Source organism: Humulus lupulus, chromosome 8 (genome assembly GCF_963169125.1).
Source record: "Humulus lupulus chromosome 8, drHumLupu1.1, whole genome shotgun sequence".
NCBI classification, from domain to species: Eukaryota; Viridiplantae; Streptophyta; class Magnoliopsida; order Rosales; family Cannabaceae; genus Humulus; species Humulus lupulus.
In genome coordinates this window covers 85122980-85144353 of record NC_084800.1, presented here as the reverse complement: position 1 = coordinate 85144353, position 21374 = coordinate 85122980, and the positions used below count along the sequence as shown (strand labels likewise).

Sequence of the window (21374 nt, the reverse complement as noted above, 5' to 3'; positions counted from 1 at the left end):
TAGCCCTGAAAAGGAACTTTGGCTCGAAGCCATGAAACAGGAAATGGAGTCTATGTACTCAAATTCCGTCTGGGATCTTGTGGAAGCACCTAGTGACTTTAGGGCCATTGGGTGCAAGTGGATCTACAAGAAAAAACGAGGTGTTGATGGAAATATCGAGACTTATAAAGCTCGATTAGTGGCAAAGGGTTATACCCAAAGAGAAGGCGTGGACTATGAGGAAACTTTTAGTCCGGTAGCCATGCTCAAATCCATTCGCATCCTCCTATCCATAGCAGCCGCTCTCGACTATGAGATTTGGCAAATGGACGTCAAGACAACTTTTCTTAATGGAAAGCTTGACGAGGTCATTTATATGGATCAGCCAGAAGGATTTAAAGTTTCTGGACAAGAAGGAAAAGTTTGCAAGTTGAATAGGTCCATCTATGGACTTAAGCAAGTTTCTCGTTCCTGGAATCTTAGGTTTGATGAAATAATCAAAACCTATGGCTTTGAACAAAATATTGATGAGCCCTGTGTTTACCAACTGAAGGCAAATCAAATAGTGGTATTCCTGGTTCTTTATGTAGATGATATCTTACTCATTGGAAACAATGTTAAGAAATTATCAGATGTGAAGAATTGGCTGAGCACTCAATTCCAGATGAAGGATTTGGGTGAAGCAAGTTATGTTCTAGGTATCCAGATCATCAGGGATAGAAAGAACAAACTTTTAGCTCTATCTCAAGCAGCTTACATTGATAAAGTGCTTGAACGTTTCTCAATGACAAATTCCAAGAAAGGGCGTCTACCGTCCCGCCATGGAATTCATCTTTCAAAGAAGCAGTCTCCCCAGACTCCTGAAGAGGAAGATGCAATGAGAAAAGTTCCTTACGCATCTGCAGTTGGAAGTCTAATGTATGCCATGTTGTGTACTAGACCAGATATCTGCTATGCAATGGGAGTAGTGAGCAGGTATCAGTCAAACCCAGGACCGGAACATTGGATAGCAGTTAAGCATATCCTGAAGTATTTGAGACGGACTAGGGATTATATGTTAGTCTACAAGGGTGGTGTTCTGAACCCTGTAGGCTACACCGATTCAGATTTTCAGACTGATGTCGATGACAGAAAGTCTACTTCTGGAATGGTGTTTACTCTTGGGGGTGGAGCTATGATTTGGAGAAGCGTAAAGCAGTCTACAATCTCAGATTCCACCATGGAGGCTGAGTACATAGCTGCATCAGAAGCAGCTAAGGAAATAGTCTGGCTAAAGAAGTTATATTCGGATCTTGGAGTTATTCCAGAAATGGATAAACCGCTTGTGTTGTTTTGTGACAATACAGGAGCGATAGCCAACTCGAAAGAACCTCGAAGTCACAAGAGGAGTAAGCATATAGAAAGGAAGTATCACATTATTCGAGAATATGTGGCCAGGGGAGATGTGAAGGTTATGGAGATTGCAACTGAAGACAATCTTGCGGATCCGTTTACAAAGACACTACCAGAAGCTACATTTGATAAGCATATCAAGGAAATGGGATTAGTAGAATTAAGGCATTATTTTCAATTAGTGCAAGTGGGAGTTTGTTGGGGTTTTATGCTCTAATTAAAACCCAAATTCTTTGTAATCTCATTTTATTATCAATAAAAGAATAGAAATCATTTTTTGACTTGGTCAATCACTTTGCTCACATGTTTTATTTTCATGATTATTTGTTTAATATAAACTTCTATTAAATCCCGAGCATATAGCTAATCTTATTTATAGTGACGTAATCACAGTGGAATATAAATATGATTATATGTTCAAAATAAGTTAGACCTAAGATTAGTCAGTGCACTGGATTTACACTGACTTGCCAATCTACGATATGATCTACTTACACATTACAGTGTTAAGTTCTTTCCAGAACATTAGCAAAGTAGATAAGATCGGATATATTTGTTACATCGGACAGGACCGATATTGACAGTTGATAAGATAAGTAAACATACCGTTATTATCTATTCTAGTCATATCATATAGTTGACCATAGGTCAATTCAATCTCAATTCTGAGTGGTTAGTATTCTAATTGATTGTATTATTTGAGTTCTTTGACTTGTTCGTTACCAGCTTACCCTACGGACTAGCCCATACTTACATCTTGGGAACTCGGTAGTATAATTGAGTGGGAGTGTTAATCATAGATATGAACATCTATAGCTTCTGATGAAGAAGTGAAGCGATGGTTTCCTTTTAGTTTGGTTCAATGTGTTAAATGATTGAGATCTCATTTCAGTAATTAAATTAGTTTACTGAAATATCATTTAAAAGGAACTAAGTGTTTTAAGGATAAAATACAATGAGGGGTAAAACGGTATTTTAGTCCTATCTCATTGTAGACCGTCTATAGAGGATTGAGTGACAATTATGGTTGTAACAATGGATAATTAATAGCGTATCTATATTTGTTATAGAGCGTTCTATGAATTCAAGAGTGCAATTCCAAGTCTATAGTGGAGTCACGAGGAATTAATAAGTTAGTAAATTTATTTGTTAAATTTATGATAACTTATTGGAGCTTGATTTCATAGGCCCATGGTCCCCATTGTACCTTGGATAAAATCATCTAGATAGTCTCAATTAATTGATTTAATCATCAATTAGAATTATCAAAGTTGACCAGGTCAATTTTGGATAGTTTCACAGAGTTGTGTAATTTTGAGAAGAAAAGAGAAATTATGGCAGATTTATTAATTAAGATAAATTGGTATCTAAATTAATAAATAATTTTAAATCAAGGTTCAAATTATAAATAATTAATTTGATAAAGGATTTAAATAATTATTTAATTAATTAAATCAATAGAAAATAATACAGGCCTTGATTTTAAGTCCAATGGGCTTATAATCAAATGGGAAATTTCACGGGCCTATAGCCCATGATAATTTCGACTTAGGGCTTCAAAATGGCTGTTATTTTATTGATTTTTTAATTAAATTAAATGGCCTAATTGAGTCTATAAAAGGAGTGCTTAGAGAGAAGATTTTAGAGACGACAGATAAGTCACAAGTCAGATTTTCTGATAGTTTTATATTCTCTCTAAACACAAGTCCTTTTCTAAGCTACTTTGTTATTTTCTCTTCTTCTCTCTATATCTATCTCATGTGTTGAGAATTTCCCACACTAGTCTAGGTGGTTCTAAGGATACATTGGAAGATTGTGAAGAAAATAGAAGATCGGTTCAGTTTCTTGATAATACTCTGCGACAGAAAGGATACAAGAGTTAGAGAAACTGAAGGAAGGACTATTAATTCCGCTGCGTATACTGTAAGTATTATATTATTTGTTTATCTTTGAATTCAATTTTAGAAACATATTTTAGGCTATCTCGTATTAATTTGTTTAATATTAGATATACATGAAAATAAATAAAGATCCTGTATAAACTTTTTCCAACAAAGCATACCCCTCCCTAAGCGTAAAGGGAAGGAGCATAAAAAAGGGGAAAGCACTGTCCCCGTAGACGATGGGGGAACCCAACTTTCCACCAGTAAAACCCCCCAGACAAAGTACCAGGGGGGACCTAGGCCAACGAAATGTCCCTAGGAGCAAAGACGGAGGGAAGGTGATGGTCGTAAGAACGAGGCCGAAGTCCCCTCAAAAGAGGCACCCCCTGGCCTAAGAAAAGAGCTCCATGGGGATGTTAGGAAAATATTGTTTTTCCTCAATGGAAATGATTATAATATTACAACTCTATGCAATAATATTACAAGTAAATATAGATTGATTAAATAAGGTTACAACTCTATAACTGAAAATACAAATAAACTAAAGAAAGGAAGAAGATGATGATGAAGAAGAGAATAGTGAGAATACAACTCTAAGCAAAAGATTACAAGTAAAATAAAGTGTTTAGACCAAATGAAAGATTACAACTCTTAAACAAAATATACAAGTAAATAGAACAAGAGAATAAGAAGAAAAGCAATAGAATAAAAGGAAGAACAGAAACACAATCAAACTCTCACTTACACAACCTAAGTGAAGAGGATTGGGGATCACCAACTTGAAAAAGGTTTAAAACCTTTGTCCAAAAGTTTATTTCCCCCTAACTCAAGCACTAAGGGATCTCTCTCAGATATTGGAAAAGCTTTATGGAATTATCAAGCCTCAAGGTGTTTCTAGCCAAGTGCTCTAGTGGATAGAAAAGTTGTATCTTACAAGTGAGCTATAGGCTCCTATTTATAGAGTTTAGAGACACCCTTTGAATTTCAAATTCCACCAACCCCCATGGATGTTACCAATGTTTAATTGGATTAATATGGAATTAAAAAAGAGATTTGGGAGTTATTTGGGTTTTTTGAGCCGTTCAACAAATATTGAAAAAACTGAAAATTGGTCAGTTTTTTGGCCTGTGGCCGCGACCACTGGTCTCTGACCCACAAGCCGCGGCCACTGAATGTTGGTGACCGCGGCCACTGACCAATTTCAGCACAAAAAATTGTGCTGTTTTTCCAAACGGTTCCAAACCCTCCCAAATGATTTTGCAACTCTCAAAACACATTATTGTGGTTAAAATCATCTCTCTAACAGCCATATCACATATGGCTTTATGAAATTCATCTCAATATTGTGTAACAACAATTTACACAATAAAGGATAATATTTGGAAGTTACAAATTTGTAACACCAAATATGTTACATTATTTGGATATATCTCATATATCTAAATATTGTAACTATCTATTATATGTTACAATATGTGACACACTTTGTCACATTTATTTAATCTAAAACATTATATTATAATATAATATAATTTTACATTATATTATAAAATAATATAACATTCCCCCACAAGATTAAATAGTTATCTATTGTAACACTTATTTAATCAATCATTATATTTTGAAATATAACATATCCCCCACTTGATTAAATAAGAACTCTCTCTTATAGGAGTCATTGCATTAGTGCATAAAGTAAAGTGTTTTTCAACTTGAACTTTACTATAGTGTTGTACGCCCTGATTTTCCCACGGGCTGATTAGCGAGCTGAGCTGCGGCCTAATCATGGTTATCTCGTGGACATCCCCAAAACTGGAGCTGCCATCATAAGATCGTACCTACTTAGCTCGAGGTAACCCCAGGGTTCACCAAGATCGCCTGAGAACTGAGTCCGGACTCTGAAGGCCGAAGGTCGAGCTAAGTATCCAGCTCGTGGTACGAACTAGAGTTGGAGGCTATGACCCTTTGTAAAGTCAACACACGCAAGGTAAACGTGCATATATCAGACATCACGTGTCTGATATGCCCCTGACTTCTCGGACAGGCAGCAGGAACCTGCGTATTCAGACACCCACGACTGGGTTGGGCCGTGCGGCCCATTATTTCCTTACCTATTGATTTGACCACACTTATGTGTCAGGTTTAGGAATTAATCATGAATGTCACAGAGTTGATACGATAGGTAAGAAGGTCACGGGATGACCTTCTTACCAACTCCCAGGTACCTTCCCCTATAAATATGAAGACCCTGGGATTAAATAAGGGTTGTTAGATTCTCTCTTGTAAGAAATACCCTGTAATCGTATACCCAGAACACATCAATAATATTGACTAGTGGAGTAGAAGGATTTTAACCTTTGAACCACTTAAAAAACGTGTCTTGAGTCACCATTTCATTTCCTAAGATCATATATCTGTTTCGGTTCAACCTAAGCACTAATCCCTTTCTCTTCTTTTCTTAATTTCCTGTTGGCGAAGAATCGCGTCAACAAGTGTAATTATCACAAATTTTGTCGAAAATTAGGTTGCACTAGGCATTGAACCATCTTTTCATGATGACAAATCGGTGATAACACACACACCTTTGCGATGTTCACTTGAGACCTCTATGTCTCGCTTTGCACCGTTAATGGCCATGTGCACTTTCCATTCATGGACGTTCTTGAGAATACTCCCAATTCTCATGAGAGGCGGCACCACCCCTAGGTCCGTATAGGTAGAATTCTTACAGTAATTTGTTACCAAAAATACTTATCTTTACAAGACTGAATTCTATTAAAAACCTTTCGGTTTTAACCCTCCACTTGGTAACACACAAGTACTCAATATCTCAGATGGGACTTGTTTTGAGTACAACTAATATTCACTTGATTGACCTGTTATTACCTATTGAACCTAAGACTAGTTGAATAACTAGTGTTAAGATAGGTTACCATCAATCGTGAATCTCTTTAGGGAGTTTAAGTCCCATCACTCGAGATGATGCAGCCAATAAATCCCTCGTTAGTGGCTTAGTGAAAGGATCCGCCAGATTTTCACTTGTTCTCACATAGGATATTGAGATGAATCCTCTTTGAATCAATTTTCTTACATATCCATGTCTTAGACTAATGTCTCTAGACTTCCCATTATACACTCCGCTGTATGCTCTAGCCAATGTCGCTTGGCTATCACAATGTATCGATATAGTAGATACATTATCTTTGATTAGGGGAATATCTATCAACAGATCCCTTAACCATTCGGCCTCTTTGCCGGTAGCAGCTAGAGCAATGAACTCTGCTTCCATAGTGGAATGAGATATACAGGTTTGTTTCTTGGAACCCCAAGAAATTGCACCTCCACCAAGTGTAAATACCCAACCAGTTATGGACAAGTTGTCCCCAAGATTGGATATCCAACTTGCATCTGTATATCCTTCTAAAATCGAAGGAAATTTGGAGTAGTGAAGGCTTAGTCCTTTGGTTTTCTTAAGATAACCTAGGACTCTTCCAATTTCCTTCCAGTGATCCACACTTGGATTACTTGTAAACCTACTAAGTTTACTTACCGCAAATGCTATATCAGGTCTAGCACACTGGGCAGCGTACATTAGACTCCCTATAGCACTAGCGTACTCCAATTGAGCCACCGCTCTTCCTTCATTCTTCTCTAGTTTTACACTATGATCGAAAGGAGTATTGACATCTTTAACCTTGAGATGGTTAAATTTGTTCAATACTTTCTCAACGTAGTGGGCTTGCCCTAGCGCAAAACCCCCACTATGTTTCTTTACTTTGATACCGAGTATGGTATCAACTTCTCCAAGATCTTTCATCTTGAAGGTTGATGATAGAAACCTCTTCGTTTCATCTATCCCTTTCATGCTATTACTTAGAATAAGCATGTCATCCACATATAAGCAAACAATGATCACATATCCCTTACAAGTTTTGGAATACAAACACTTGTCTCCATTGTTATGTCTAAACCCATTAGACATGATGGCTTGATCAAATTTCTCATGCCATTGCTTAGGAGCTTGTTTCAATCCATATAAGGATTTTACAAGTCTACACACTTTATGTTCATATTTTGGTAGAACAAACCCTTCGGGTTGTTCCATATAGACCTCCTCATTGAGGTCACCATTAAGGAATGTCGTTTTGACATCCATTTGATGAACATACAAGTTGTGTATAGAAGCTAGAGCGAACAAAATTCTTATAGAAATTGTTCTTGCAACAGGCACATAGGTATCAAAATAATCGATACCCTCCTTTTGCCTAAACCCTTTAGCTACTAATCTAGCTTTAAAGGTTTGGATAGTGCCGTCAGTGTGGTATTTTCTCCTAAATACCCACTTACACCCAATTGGCTTAGACCCCGGTGGGAGGTCTACCAATTCCCAAGTGTTATTGGAAAGAATGGAATCCATCTCATCATTGATGACTTCTTTCCAAAATGCACTATCTCTCGATTGCATAGCTTCTCTATAAGTCTTAGGATCATCCTCAACGAGAAGTACAATATGAATTTCCCTAATGACTTCCTCTCTATTTCCTTCTACCATGTAGAATGAAATTCGTTGAGAATCTATCTCATCCACTACTAGACTTTTATGATTTTTAAGCCTTTGACTTCTTCTAGGTTCAAAGGGTTGCTTTACATCCTTTTGAGAATTCTCCTCTTGAGAATCAACTTTGGATGTAGAAGCTTGAGAATTGTTCTCATATAACATATTCTCCTTTAGAGATGTTGAAGTTTGAGAATTGTTGTCACATAACATGTTCTCAAAGAATTCAACTTCTCTAGATTCAATCACAATATTAGACTCTAAGTCTAATAGCTTATAAGCTTTACTATTGTTGGCATAACCAACAAAAGCACACTTTATGGCTCTTGAACCTAACTTTGTTCTATTAGGTTCGGTTTTCTTGCAATATGCAAGACACCCCCACACTTTGAAGTACCCTATGTTGGGTTTTCTTCCTTTCCATAACTCATATGGAGATATCTCTTTTTTCTTCATCGGTATTCGATTAAGAATGTGACAAGCGGTTAAAAGCGCTTCACCCCATAAGTTGAAGTTCAACTTAGAAAACACCAACATAGAATTTATCATCTCTAGATAAGTCCTATTTTTCCTTTCGGCAACACCATTGTGTTGTGGTGTATAAGGTGCAGTGCACTCATGAATTATACCATTTTCTTCACAAAATGTATTGAATTCATTAGAGAAGTACTCTCCTCCTCTATCACTTCTTAGCACCTTAATCTTTTTATTTAGTTGATTTTCAACTTCTAATTTATACAATTTAAAAGCATCAAAAGTCTCATCTTTATGCTTTAAAAGAAACACATAGGTATATCTACTAAAATCATCTATAAAAGTAAGAAAATACATTTTACCACCTCTAGTTAAAACGCCATTTAATTCACAAAGATCACTATGGATTAAATCTAGTAAATTAGATGATCTTTCTACACTAGGAAATGGTTTCTTAATCATTTTCGTCTTAACACATGTTTCACATTTACCATAGTTTCTAATATTGCATGCAATCATACCACATTTTACTACTCTTTTCATGGTAGAAAAACCTATATGCGATAGTCTAAGATGCCACAAAAATAAAGAATCATACTCAACAATATAGGCGGAATTAGCATTTTTATTGATAACATTGAAAGTTACATCATTGGTGCACAATTTAACCATACCCTCACAAGAGTACCCCTTTCCCAAAAATACATTTGATTTGGTAAGTATAAGTTTACCGGACTCAAAAACGGCTTTAATGCCGGGCTTGCCAAGCAAATCACCACTTACCAAGTTTTCTACTCATTTCAGGAACATAAAGTACATTCACTAATGTAACTTTCTTGCCGGAGGTGAAGTAGACATCAATAGTACCTTTGCCAAGTACCTTGGATTTGCCCTCATTGCTCATTTGTATCTCATGGTTGCCCTTTGACTCTTCAAAGGTCTTGAATAATGATTTGTCATAGGTGACATGGATGGTGGCACATGTATCATACCACCACCCTTTCACCTTGCCTTGGACCGCATTCACCTCACTAAGGGTAGCAACTATGTTCTCCTCTTGAGTTGCGTTCACCTTAGGTCCTTGTTGGTATTTTCTATGTCTACACTCTCTAGCATAGTGACCCTTTTTCCCACACACGAAGCAAGGACCTTTCTCGCCCTTAAACTTGTTTGGGTTGGTTTTTGGACCCAAAGGTTTCTCATTACCCTTTTTCCCTTTGTTTTTGGGATGTTTTGGTTGTGACACCGCATTTGCTTTGGAAGTCTCTCCATTAGACCCCTCCACAAGTTTATCTCTACATATCGATTCCTCTTCGATTCGAATATGTTTTTGGATTTCCTCCAAAGAATAATCCTCATTTTTATGAAGGATTCTTTTCCTATAGCTCTTCCAAGTTGGTGGTAATTTAGCCACAATAGCACCAACTTGAAAGGCCTCAGGAAGCTCAATCTTTAACACTTTCAATTTATTAACAATAATTTGCAATTCATGTATTTGAGGAAGAATAAGTTTATCACCAAAAAATTTGAAATCAAAGTATTGAGATATCAAAAACTTTTTGGTACCTTCCTCTTCCGCCTTGAACTTTTTCTCAAGTGCATCCAAATCTCCTTGGCCGATTTGGTCTCGGTGTAGAGGTCATAGAGCCTATCGGATAAGGCGTTGAGGATATGACCCCTGCAAAGAAGGTTGTTGATAACTCTACAAATTAGAGTTATTTTACCATATTTTATATGCTAATTGTTGCTTAGTTCTTGAGTTTTTAATTAACTTATTAAGTTTTTAAGTAATTTTAAATTTATTAGTCTTATTTCGATTTTATATAATTTTGTGTGTTTTTATAGTTATTTTGTTGTAAAATATTGTAGTTAATTATTTGAATTAATGTTGTTTAGTTTGAGGTATAAAAAAATGTTGTTTTAGTGAAACTAAATGTTCAATTAAATTAAGTCTTACTTAATATTTTCAATGAACTAATATGATTTATGTTATAATTGAAAATATTTGAATTTGATTTAATTTATGTTTCTTTTGTTAGGGATGTTGGTGTATTTATGCTCTTGAAAAGCATTGCAAATAAAGAAAAAATAATGGCATTTTCAAGGAAAGAAATGAGCAAAATGGCATAGAAGCCCAGTCGGCCCAGCCATTCGGTCCAATTCCTCCCTGCCACATTTGGCTCGCCTGCTACAGCACCAAGAGCCAGCCTCCACGGCCAAAGTCCCCAAGCCTCCTGGTGCTTCCTCCTTAAGCATATATGCACTAATGCCCAGCTCTTTCCCACGGCTCAGCTCACGCCAGCTGTCCTTCTCAGCATCACCTCACTTTGAAGCACTCAGTCTCTCCTCCTTGTGCCAGCCACTTCTCTTCAGCAAGCATCTTCCTTCGCCTGCCCCACCTCCTGGGCTCTCAAGCCTTCCTTCAACATTAGCAAGACCAGCCAATTGGGCCTCCAAACCGCACATCTGCCAGGCCCATTCGGCTCAGTCACAGACCAAGCCTGCCACCAGCAGCCTAGTGCTGCATTTTGCCACTTTTTGAGCCTAAATTTGCCTAAGTGTACCATTTGTCCCCTATGCTCAAAATGCCACTTTTTACCCATTTTCCATACACTTTTTACCCCAAAATCATCATCACTCCTACAATTTACCCCTATTTACCATTTTATTATTAATTTAATCAATTTACTTAATTTAAATTGATTATTTTAATAATCTCATTTTGGCTATAAATAAGGGTTTTGAAGACCATTTTGGGGTGCTTAATTTTTTGTTACCATCTTTTTTCTCCCATTTTCTCTCTACCATTCTCTCTTCCATTTGGGTTTTTCAAGAGCATTTTGCAAGTATGTATGTCATTTATTTTGTAATTTCTATTCTAGTTATGTGCTTCTAATCTTTTTCATAAGATTATTAAGATCATGATGAAGCAACTTGTAACTAGGTAATATTTATGTTGTATGTTGATTTCCCTTGTAATGCAACAAAGTCTATGGATTTTTCTTCTTCATATATTTCTTTCATCTTAAATATCTTGTATTTTAGATTGTTAGAACATATTTACACTTTGTTCTTCATTAGTGCATAAACATAATATTCTTTGTGTAAGATGTGTCATTAAATTGTACACATCCATGCTTAGAACAAAAATATTATGTTTTGCCTTATAAATAATGTTCATTGATTTATTTGTTATTTCATTAGATTGATTTACACTAAATGCTTTGAAATTATAATTTTGAAAAGTGAAGAAAAATCCTATCTATTTATAAGAAATTTGTGTTTAAATTTATAAATCTTTTTGGAAAAGGATAGTTTAAATTATTTTAACTATCACTAAAAACTTGGGAATCAATATACTAATAAATATTATTAAACTTACATTTTGTGGATTCTAGTATCTTAATAATCTTTTCTTTTAACACTTATTGTCAAATCATTATTGGTTTATTTTCATTCTCTTAAATAGCTTTACTTTTCAATCTTTCATTTTATGTTCATAATATTAAAACTCATCAATCTTTGGAACTAGGTTAGAATTTATTACTTTTGATTTAAAATAGTTTTCTTTTTGATTTTAGACAACTTCTTTGGGTTCGACCTCGTGCTTACACGAAAACTATTCTATAAATACGATTCGTGCGCTTGCGAGTATAAATATTTAAACATACCCGTTTTGGGTCCATCAGTTGTCCTCCTCCCTCTTCCTTCTTTTCTCCACCTCCTCGGGAGTGTCTTTGTCGGATGGCTCGGCTAGAGGAGCCAAGGAAGACTCAAGGATGTAGGCGATTTTGAGAGTGGTTAAAAGAAACCTCACCTTGTCTTGCCACCTAGTAAAATTGGATCCATCAAACCTATCCAATCTCACTAGGTCTTGGTTCATGATCTTGATTGTTTCCCCTTCCATTGAAACAAAAAAGAAACAAGCTTTTGAATGTTAGGAAAATATTGTTTTGCCTCAATAGAAATGATTATAATATTACAACTCTATGCAATAATATTACAAGTAAATATAGATTGATTAAATAAGGTTACAACTCTATAACTGAAAATACAAATAAACTAAAGAAAGGAAGAAGATGATGATGAAGAAGAGAATAGTGAAAATACAACTCTAAGCAAAAGATTACAAGTAAAATAAAGTGTTTAGACCAAATGAAAGATTACAACTCTTAAACAAAATATACAAATAAATAGAACAAGAGAATAAGAAGAAAAGCAATAGAATAAAAGGAAGAACAGAAACACAATCAAACTCTCACTTACACAACCTAAGTGAAGAGGATTGGGGATCACCAACTTGAAAAAGGTTTAAAACCTTTGTCCAAAAGCTTATTTCCCCCTAACTCAAGCACTAAGGGATCTCTCTCAGATATTGGAAAAACTTTCTGGAATTATCAAGCCTCAAGGTGTTTCTAGCCAAGTGCTCTAGTGGATAAAAAAGTTATGTCTTACAAGTGAGCTATAGGCTCCTATTTATAGAGTTTAGAGACACCCTTTGAATTTCAAATTCCACCAACCCCCATGGCTGTTACCAATGTTTAATTGGATTAATATGGAATTAAAAAAGAGATTTGGGAGTTATTTGGGTTTTTTGAGCCGTACAACAAATATTGAAAAAACTGAAAATTGGTCAGTTTTTTGGCCTGTGGCCGCGGCCACTGGTCTCTGACCCACAGGCCACGGCCACTGAATGTTGGTGGCCGCGGCCACTGACCAATTTCAGCACAAAAAATTGTGCTGTTTTTCCAAACGGTTCCAAACCCTCCCAAATGATTTTGTAACTCCCAAAACACATTATTGGGGTTAAAATCATATCTCTAACAGCCATATCACATATGGCTTTGTGAAATTCATCTCAATATTGTGTAACAACAATTTACACAATAAAGGGTAATATTTGGAAGTTACAAATTTGTAACACCAAATATGTTACATTATTTGGATATATCTCATATATCTAAATATTGTAACTCTCTATTATATGTTACAATATGTGACACACTTTGTCACATTTATTTAATCTAAAACATTATATTATAATATAATATAATTTTACATTATATTATAAAATAATATAACAGGGGAGAGGTCAGAAGTAAGAGACGTACCCCCCGCGGTTCCCTCGAGGGACACAACCAAGGCAAGGGATCAGCCCAAGAACCCGCAAAACTCCTTATGCAAAAAGAGGAGGGGACTAGACACCAAAATGCAAAGCCCTCGAGGCAAGATCACCACTGCACTTGGGGGGCACATGGATGACGAAGAATTCGACCGTGATTCACCCTTCACAAGGGAGATTCAGGCTGAGCAAATGCCCACTGGCTTCAGAGAGCCTCGCATGACTCCGTATGAGGGTACTATAGACCCAAAATATCACTTAGACTCCTTCAATAACTTGATGAGGTTAAGAGGGGTCAAGAACAGGGCAAAGTGCCATTGCTTCGTCGTTATGCTTAAAGGAGTGGCGTACAAGTGTTTCAAGAGGTTAAGGCCAGGAACAATCGAGTCATGGCAACAATTCTCTGATGAATTTCTTCAGCAACACCATGCAGCGTGTGATTACATCATGCCAACTACCAGCCTCGCTAACATAAAACAAGGCGAGAATGAAAGTCTGAAGGACTGCATCCATAGGTTCAGTATAGAAGCAACAAAGGTGGGAGGTTTAACCAAAGCGGAGCACAAGATGGCTATTACAGCCGGAGTTCGTCCAGGAAGCAAGTTGTGGGGGAACATGCTCAAAAGAGAAGTTACGAATTTGGATGACTTCGAGAGAGAGCACAGAAGTACATACGTGTGGAAGAGGGCCATAAGAACTTCTATGTGGAAGAAAGCGAACCTTCCTCCAGTTGGTTAGCTACCAATACGTCTGAAGATTCCATATAGAAGGGGGCGTCGTGCTAGAGGGGTCGCTGGCCAAGTTTGAGATTGAACGAAGACCATCTAGCCATGAAAGTCCCGACTCGAGGGGAGATCACCTAAAAAATAGACGCTTGGGAAAAGGGTCTCCAAAGTAGACGCTTGAGAAAATGGTCTCAAAAGTAGACGCTTGAGAAAAGGGTCTCCAAAAATAGACGCTTGAGAAAAGGGTCTCCAAAGTAGACACTAGTAAAAAGGGTCTCAAAGTAGACGCTTCCAAAAAGGGTCTCAAAGAAGACGCTTGCAAAAATAGTACTATGCCTAATGACGAGAAGGACGCTTCTCGCAAGATATAATAAGCGCGCGCAAAAATAGATAAAAGGATAGCTAGAACCCAAAGGATCAACATATCCTTATAAATACAACCAAGGTGCACCAAAGAGAGACCTATCGAACCCCCATTTGCGTGGGCTCCAAAGGACCTCGAGCATGAAAAATGCAAAAAATATATATATATACGATAAAAAATAAAAAGGAAGAGAAGAGTCTACAAGAACGCCTAAAGGCCTCCCTATAGAATGGGGGGCAAGTGTGGATGCCAAAAATCCACCAAGAAAAAAATGGAGGTTTACCCTCGCTAGCCACGGGCAAACCAAGCAACCCAATATTTTTCTCCACGCGAGTCCCATGTCTCGTAGGAGGCCTTTGCGAAGATGCCCCTAGAGACCCGAGGGCCTTCCCATACGAGGCTACCCGACATGCACAAGTACCTGTCAAGGCAACGAGGGCCTCACTATGCGAGGCTGCCCATGACCCGTGCGCGTCTCGCGACTTGGCTGCACACCCGAGCCTCCCATGCGAGGCCCCCATCTCGCCTCGACCATGTGCATTCGAGCCTCCCACGTGAGGCCCCCGTCTCGCCTCGGTCATGTGCACTCGAGCCTCCCGTGCGAGGCCACCATCTGTGCCCAAGGGGCGTGCCCAAGGGAAGTGCCACGCGAGGCCACCATGCGTGCCCAAGAGGCGTGCCACGCGAGGCCACCATGCGTACCCAAGGGGCGTGCCATGCGAGGCCCCTATGCGTGCCCAAGGGGCGTGCCACGCGAGGCCACCATGCGTGCCCAAGGGGCGTGCCACGCGAGGCCCCCATGCGTGCCCAAGGGGCGTGCCACGCGAGGCCACCATGCGTGCCCAAGGAGCGTGCCACGGAGGCCACCATGCGTGCCCAAGGGGCGTGCCACGCGAGGCCACCATTCGTTCCCAAGGGGCATGCCACGCGAGGCCACCATGCGTGCCCAAGGGGCGTGCTGCGCGAGGCCACCATGCGTGCCCAAGGAGCGTGCTACGCGAGGCCCCCATCCGTGCCCAAGGGGCGTGCCACGCGAGGCCACCATCCGTGCCCAAGGGGCGTGCCACGCGAGGCCACCATCCGTGCCCAAGGGGCGTGCCACGCGAGGCCCTAGGGCCGGCATATTCTTGGGAGGCCATCACACCATGCCACGCCACCAGGAGCACCCCACGGAAGCTCTCATGCCTAGCCCTCTTAGCCCGGCCAGCAAAGTTTAACTCTCACGCGTATCTTTTGGAATGTACCCACAGACCTAAGGGAGTCAGCGTACGAATATGGTACCTCTGCCAGGCAAGTAGTGGGAACGCCAGGAGAGGGGGAATGGCATATGTGTCTGTGGATAGATGTCAGAGTCCACACCCCTACCACCTGCACCACTCCTCTGACCTTCATACGGTCAAGTAGTGGAGACATCCTCCTAGCACCTGTCCTTGTACTGGTTGCAAGACCACAATCTCTGAAACCACTCTCCAGACAGTGTACCTATGTACTACCTGGTCCCCTGGACCACAATGTATCTAGGGCCATTAGAGCCCACTATATAATGAATCCCAATTCCACATGAACGGGAGTTGGAAAATTGATTGTATGCTAAGGCTGTTAAGTAATATACAATTTCGACTCCATTGCAGTTCTACATTTTTGCTCATTTAAGTTTTCTCCATCTTCTTCTCAAATACCTTTGGCAATATAGTCTTAGTTTTCTAACCTTATATCGTTGACGAGATTTCACCGTCAACAATATGGATTTTGGGATGATTTTGAGTTTCTATTTTAAATTGGGTTGTTTCGAATTTACAAATTTTAGTTTTATTAATTAGTTTCTAATAATCTTTTTGATCTTTTAAAATTTAAAATAATTTTTATAGTATTTAAGAATTTAGTGATATTAGCGGTGATAATACTCAAATTATGTATAAAGTTATACTTTAATACCTAAATTTACGAGTATAAAAATGTGCCATGTGTATATTTAACGATAATTAGTTGCACTAAAATTGTAGATTTATGTATTATTGTAGCAAAAAAAAATATTTAGATATTAAAGTGTAACTTTTGAAAAAATTCGCCAATATCCCTTATGTAAAATCAATTATATATATTTTTGTTTACTGTTCCAGTGGATATGTATATAGACAAAAATAAAATAAATTATAATTAGATTTAGAACAAAATAAGAAAATGATAATTGCTTCCATTATTGTCTCGCGTATACTTCTTGTGTTTATTATTATTCTAAGAAAGACAAAGTGTGAGAAACATTCCAAACAGGAGCCGCACTTGATTGTTGGTGTAAACGAATTTATTTGGTATTTATAAAGTATAGAGTAATAATAGGTACAATGCAAGCAATTTATATGCATGCACTATATATATGCAAGCGAATGCCCCGGAAGTGCCTATATATTTCGATGCCTTAATATGCAAATATCTCTTCTCCCTAATATTCATTCTTATCATCTAAATTCATTAAAAATTCCTTACCAAACCAGAAATATATATATATATATATATAAAATGTTTCTCCCTTAATGAAAATCCAACTCATACTATTTTCTTTCTTTGTCCGTATATATATGCGCCCTTATAACCTTCCATCATAGCAAGAAAAACATTTATATATATGTGTGTGTGAGTGTTTGTAAGAGAATACATAGTTATATAACAGATAAAAAGAGATTTTTTTTTTGAGTAAATTATAGAGTATTATAAAATATATATAATGAGTTTCTTAAAAACTCTGGTAGTATTACTAGTAGGGGTGAGAATAATGGTAAATGTTGTGGAGGTGGCTTCCATCGATTATGGGGACGCCTTGTCGAAGAGTATTTTGTTCTTCGAAGGCCAGCGGTCAGGGAAGCTACCCTCTTCTCAAAGAATGACATGGAGAAAGGATTCTGCTCTTCAAGATGGCTTTGACATTGGTGTAAGTTTATATATTTTTATGTATATAAAAATTTATTGATCTTCTCATATGATTATTCTTGCTAGCTAGTTAGCCATTACTCGAGCATTTTCTCAAGATCTGTGTGTATGTCTCGTGTGTATATGATGCTACTGTATTGTTTTTTTTTCGAGTTTTTTTAATTATTTATTTTTCTTTCCACTGATTAATTCTGTGAACGTCTTTTGTGGTAGTATGCCTGTACCAAAAACATGTCATTAACAGCTAAGCGTATATTAAATCCATTTTCCAATTATATTTGATGAGTTATGGAAGAAAAGCACAGTGTTGCTATCATTAATTCTTATACTTATCTTGTCATGTCTACGAGTTAATTAGCAGTTAATTCTAGCTTTTTTTATAGACGTAATTTTCTATATAAAAAACAATGTTACACTTTTGAAACTAATAATTAATTTTCCATTTTGTATGTAACAGAGGACAGCTCTTTATGATATAATATAATATATTATTAAGATAATTGCTGAGAGATATTATTGATGTCCATTTCTACATGAATGTGACGGATAATTATTGATACGATATCAGATTCCAATTATTTAAATTTAATAAGTATTATTAGTCACCACTTATTATTGAGATATCAACACTCTATTATTAATATGAAAATGAGAATATCACACACACACAAACAAAAATATTCTCACTCACAAACTCAACAAATATAAAGGTTTTCCATACATATACATACTCACTTCTCCTCGATTGATTAGAAAACTTTTATTAACACGTACCAAATAACCCCTGAGCCCTTTTTGTATAACAGGTTGATTTGGTAGGAGGGTACTACGACGCCGGAGACAATGTGAAGTTCAACTTTCCAATGGCGTTTTCCACGACCATGTTGGCATGGAGCGTGATAGAGTTCGGAAAATCCATGGGAGCAGACCTCCCTCACGCGCTGGACGCCATACGATGGGGCACAGACTACTTACTCAAGGCCACCAGTGTCCCTGGCTTTGTGTTCGTCCAAGTTGGAGATCCTTATGGAGACCACATGTGTTGGGAGAGACCCGAAGACATGGACACCCCTAGAACACCCTTCGCCGTCTCCAAACAGTTCCCTGGCTCTGAGGTTTCGGCCGAGATTGCGGCGGCTCTCGCAGCTTCTTCCATGGCCTTTCGCTCCAGTGATCGGGGTTACGCTGCTAGGCTTCTCAATAGGGCCAGAACGGTATGATGTTACAGAGCATAGAATAACGTTTGGTCATATGATTATTGATGTGATTTAGGCTAATTTTCAAGTTTTATAGTAACCATTTACAGAAATAAAAATATTTGATAGTTAGTAATCAGCAGCATTAGACTATGTTTGTTGGTAAAGGAAAAAAGTGAAGATAGAAAGAAAAAAAAATGTTTGAATGGTTGGAAAGAAAAAAAAAAGGATGAAAAAAATTTAGTAGGTATTTATCCTTCTCAAAGTAAAGAAGTCGAGTAAAACTTTTTATAATGTGTATTTAAATTTATATAATTATTAAATTATAATTTTATCTTTTATCTCTATTTTCCTTCCCTTCTTTATCAAACAATATAAAAAATCTATATTTACCTATATTTTCTTTCCTTTCAACCAAACATAGTACTAGTGTCAATCGGTATATGACGTTTGGATTTATTATTTATTTTTCGAAAGTTTACTATGTGATTCAAATACATGCTTAATCATAATAATACCATTAGTTTTAATTACAGAAAAAAATATAGGTATATATGTATAAGAAATATCACTCATATGCACGAATGTTATACCCTATGGTATAATGTAATACCTTTGTGTGACCGCGGACCAGTATTACCTGATTTTTCTTCCTCCTTTGGGTTAGGTTTTTGATTTTGCAGATAAGAACAGGGGATCCTATAATGACACTCTTGGACACTGGGTTTGTCCCTTCTATTGTGATTTCAGTGGCTATCAGGTATCCAAAATTTCAATGAATGGTTAAGTTGCAACTTTTTTATAAAAAATTTCAAGAATCTTATATCGATCTGTATGGCTTTATTATAGGATGAATTGGTTTGGGGAGCAGCATGGTTGTTCAAGGCAACAAAAGAACCTTACTATTGGAATTATGTCACGACAAGCATACACACCTTGAACAGTATTGTGGAACATAGAGACATTGATGGTGTCATATATACAGATGGTTATTCCTTTGCTGAGTTTGGATGGGATACAAAAACCGCTGGAATAAACGTACTGATGTCCAAGGTAATCAAACGATCGTAATTTCCTCTACTATAAATACATATATATGTATTTACATATAATAATCCAAAAAGAAAATGTTAACCAAAGATTTTCTTCTTGTTAGTTTCTCGTGTCTAACGCCAGTGCAAGCTCTACCCCATTCATTACCGACGCGGACAATTTCATTTGCTCAGTTTTGCCGGAATCACCAACCAAATCAGTATCATATTCTCCAGGTACGTACGTACTTATTATACTAATTAATCTCTTCTCTCTCAGGAAATAAATTCGTTTTAGTACATAATAATATTTTCATTCCATAATATATCTCTTTGGCATATGTCTTGTACAACTTTAGGTGGGCTTTTGTTTAAACGTGGAGGAAGTAACTTGCAGCATGCAACAGCCTTGTCATTTCTTCTAGTTGCATATTCACGTTATTTGAATCAAGCCAAGAGAGTAGTCCACTGTGGTAATAATATCGTGGCCTCTCCCTCTAGGCTTATCCAGGTCGCAAGAAGCCAAGTAAGTTTTTTTTCTTTCAAATAAACTTGATAATAGTTGATTTGTTAATCCTCTTAATAACTTAATCATCATAAAGATTACTAGTTTTTATTTATGATCGATGTTGGTGATGCAGGTGGATTACATCTTAGGAAATAATCCAACTAAAATGTCATATATGGTAGGTTATGGTGCAAAGTTTCCTCAAAGAATTCATCACCGTGGATCATCTTTACCGTCGATAGATAATTGGAAAGCACACATAGATTGTCATGGTGGGACCACATACTTCCTTAGCAATAGTCCTAATCCAAATGTGCTAGTAGGAGCCATCGTTGGAGGACCTGATTTTTCCGATTCTTACTCTGATTCTCGATCTGATTTTGTCCATTCTGAGCCCACTACATATATCAATGCACCTTTTGTGGGTGTTTTGGCTTACTTTAAATCACATCCATCCAATTAGCTTTATTTGTAACTCTTTTTTTTTTTTTCTCCCTTCGTTTTTCATTCTCAAGATGAATTTAATATATTGTACTTTTTAGAATAACGAATTGTCGAAAAGAAATACAAGAGTATAATAAAAGTTAGAGATTTGATTGAATTATGTTAAATAAATAAATATCATTTTTTTTGTCATCTCCCAAATGATTCCTAGCTAAGCAAACGTCAGAATATGTATCAATAGTATGTTTCTTATTGTGGTTTACCTACATAGGGACAGCCCTTTCAAGCAAATTGTCCAGCTTTATTGCCCACATATTAAACCCATTTTTTTTTACACCAACTAATGTAGTAGTGCCATGTCATCCAAGATAAAAAAAATTATTTACAAAATGAACCTATTTTTTTTTCTACTATCATTTTCAAAACCCAGCGATACGCGTTAGGGGTGTTCATATAAACCGCAAACCGTGGTTTGGAACCAAACCGCACCGCACCAAACCGCCAAAAACCATAACCGGTGAAACTGTTTTTTATGGTTCGGTTTTAACCGGACCGCTCAACTTTAATGGTTTGGTCACAGTTTCTAATTTTTTAAAACCAATTAAACCGGACCGGACCGTGATTTTTTCTAAAAAAATAGTTTTTAGAAATGATGGTTCAAAGATTTGAACCCCTACACTTAAGTTAATATAAAATCTACCAAACCATCCAAGCCAACACAATTTAATTGTTTAGGATATGTTTTTAGTAGTATTTAATACATGCACAAGTTTCCA

At 37.2% G+C, this 21374-nt stretch overlaps 2 protein-coding genes across 2 annotated transcripts; both read left to right on the top strand.

Moving 5' to 3' along the window:
- Positions 1-615: 615 nt before the first annotated feature.
- Positions 616-1240, top strand: LOC133793931 (secreted RxLR effector protein 161-like; the record flags this gene model as incomplete). The annotated part of the gene is made up of 1 exon (XM_062231160.1): positions 616-1240. A coding segment is annotated over exon 1 (597 nt), but the record flags the coding sequence as incomplete, so codon positions are not given.
- Positions 1241-16933: 15693 nt separating this feature from the next.
- On the top strand, positions 16934-20755 carry LOC133798004 (endoglucanase 8-like). Its single transcript, XM_062236166.1, has 7 exons — positions 16934-17420; positions 18226-18633; positions 19283-19375; positions 19465-19668; positions 19772-19883; positions 20006-20172; positions 20288-20755. The coding sequence occupies exons 1-7, from the start codon at positions 17217-17219 to the stop codon at positions 20615-20617; spliced, it is 1518 nt and encodes a 505-aa protein (XP_062092150.1). The 5' UTR covers positions 16934-17216; the 3' UTR covers positions 20618-20755.
- The last annotated feature ends 619 nt before the right edge of the window (positions 20756-21374 follow it).

Excerpts from the sequence above, each read along its gene's own strand:
- LOC133798004 (XM_062236166.1), top strand. The coding sequence starts at position 17,217 with ATGAGTTTCTTAAAAACTCTGGTAGTATTACTAGTAGGGGTGAGAATA. Across the intron at positions 19,884-20,005 it reads ATCAGTATCATATTCTCCAG|GTGGGCTTTTGTTTAAACGT; the intron begins GTACGTACGTAC and ends GTACAACTTTAG. Across the intron at positions 20,173-20,287 it reads TCCAGGTCGCAAGAAGCCAA|GTGGATTACATCTTAGGAAA; the intron begins GTAAGTTTTTTT and ends TTGGTGATGCAG.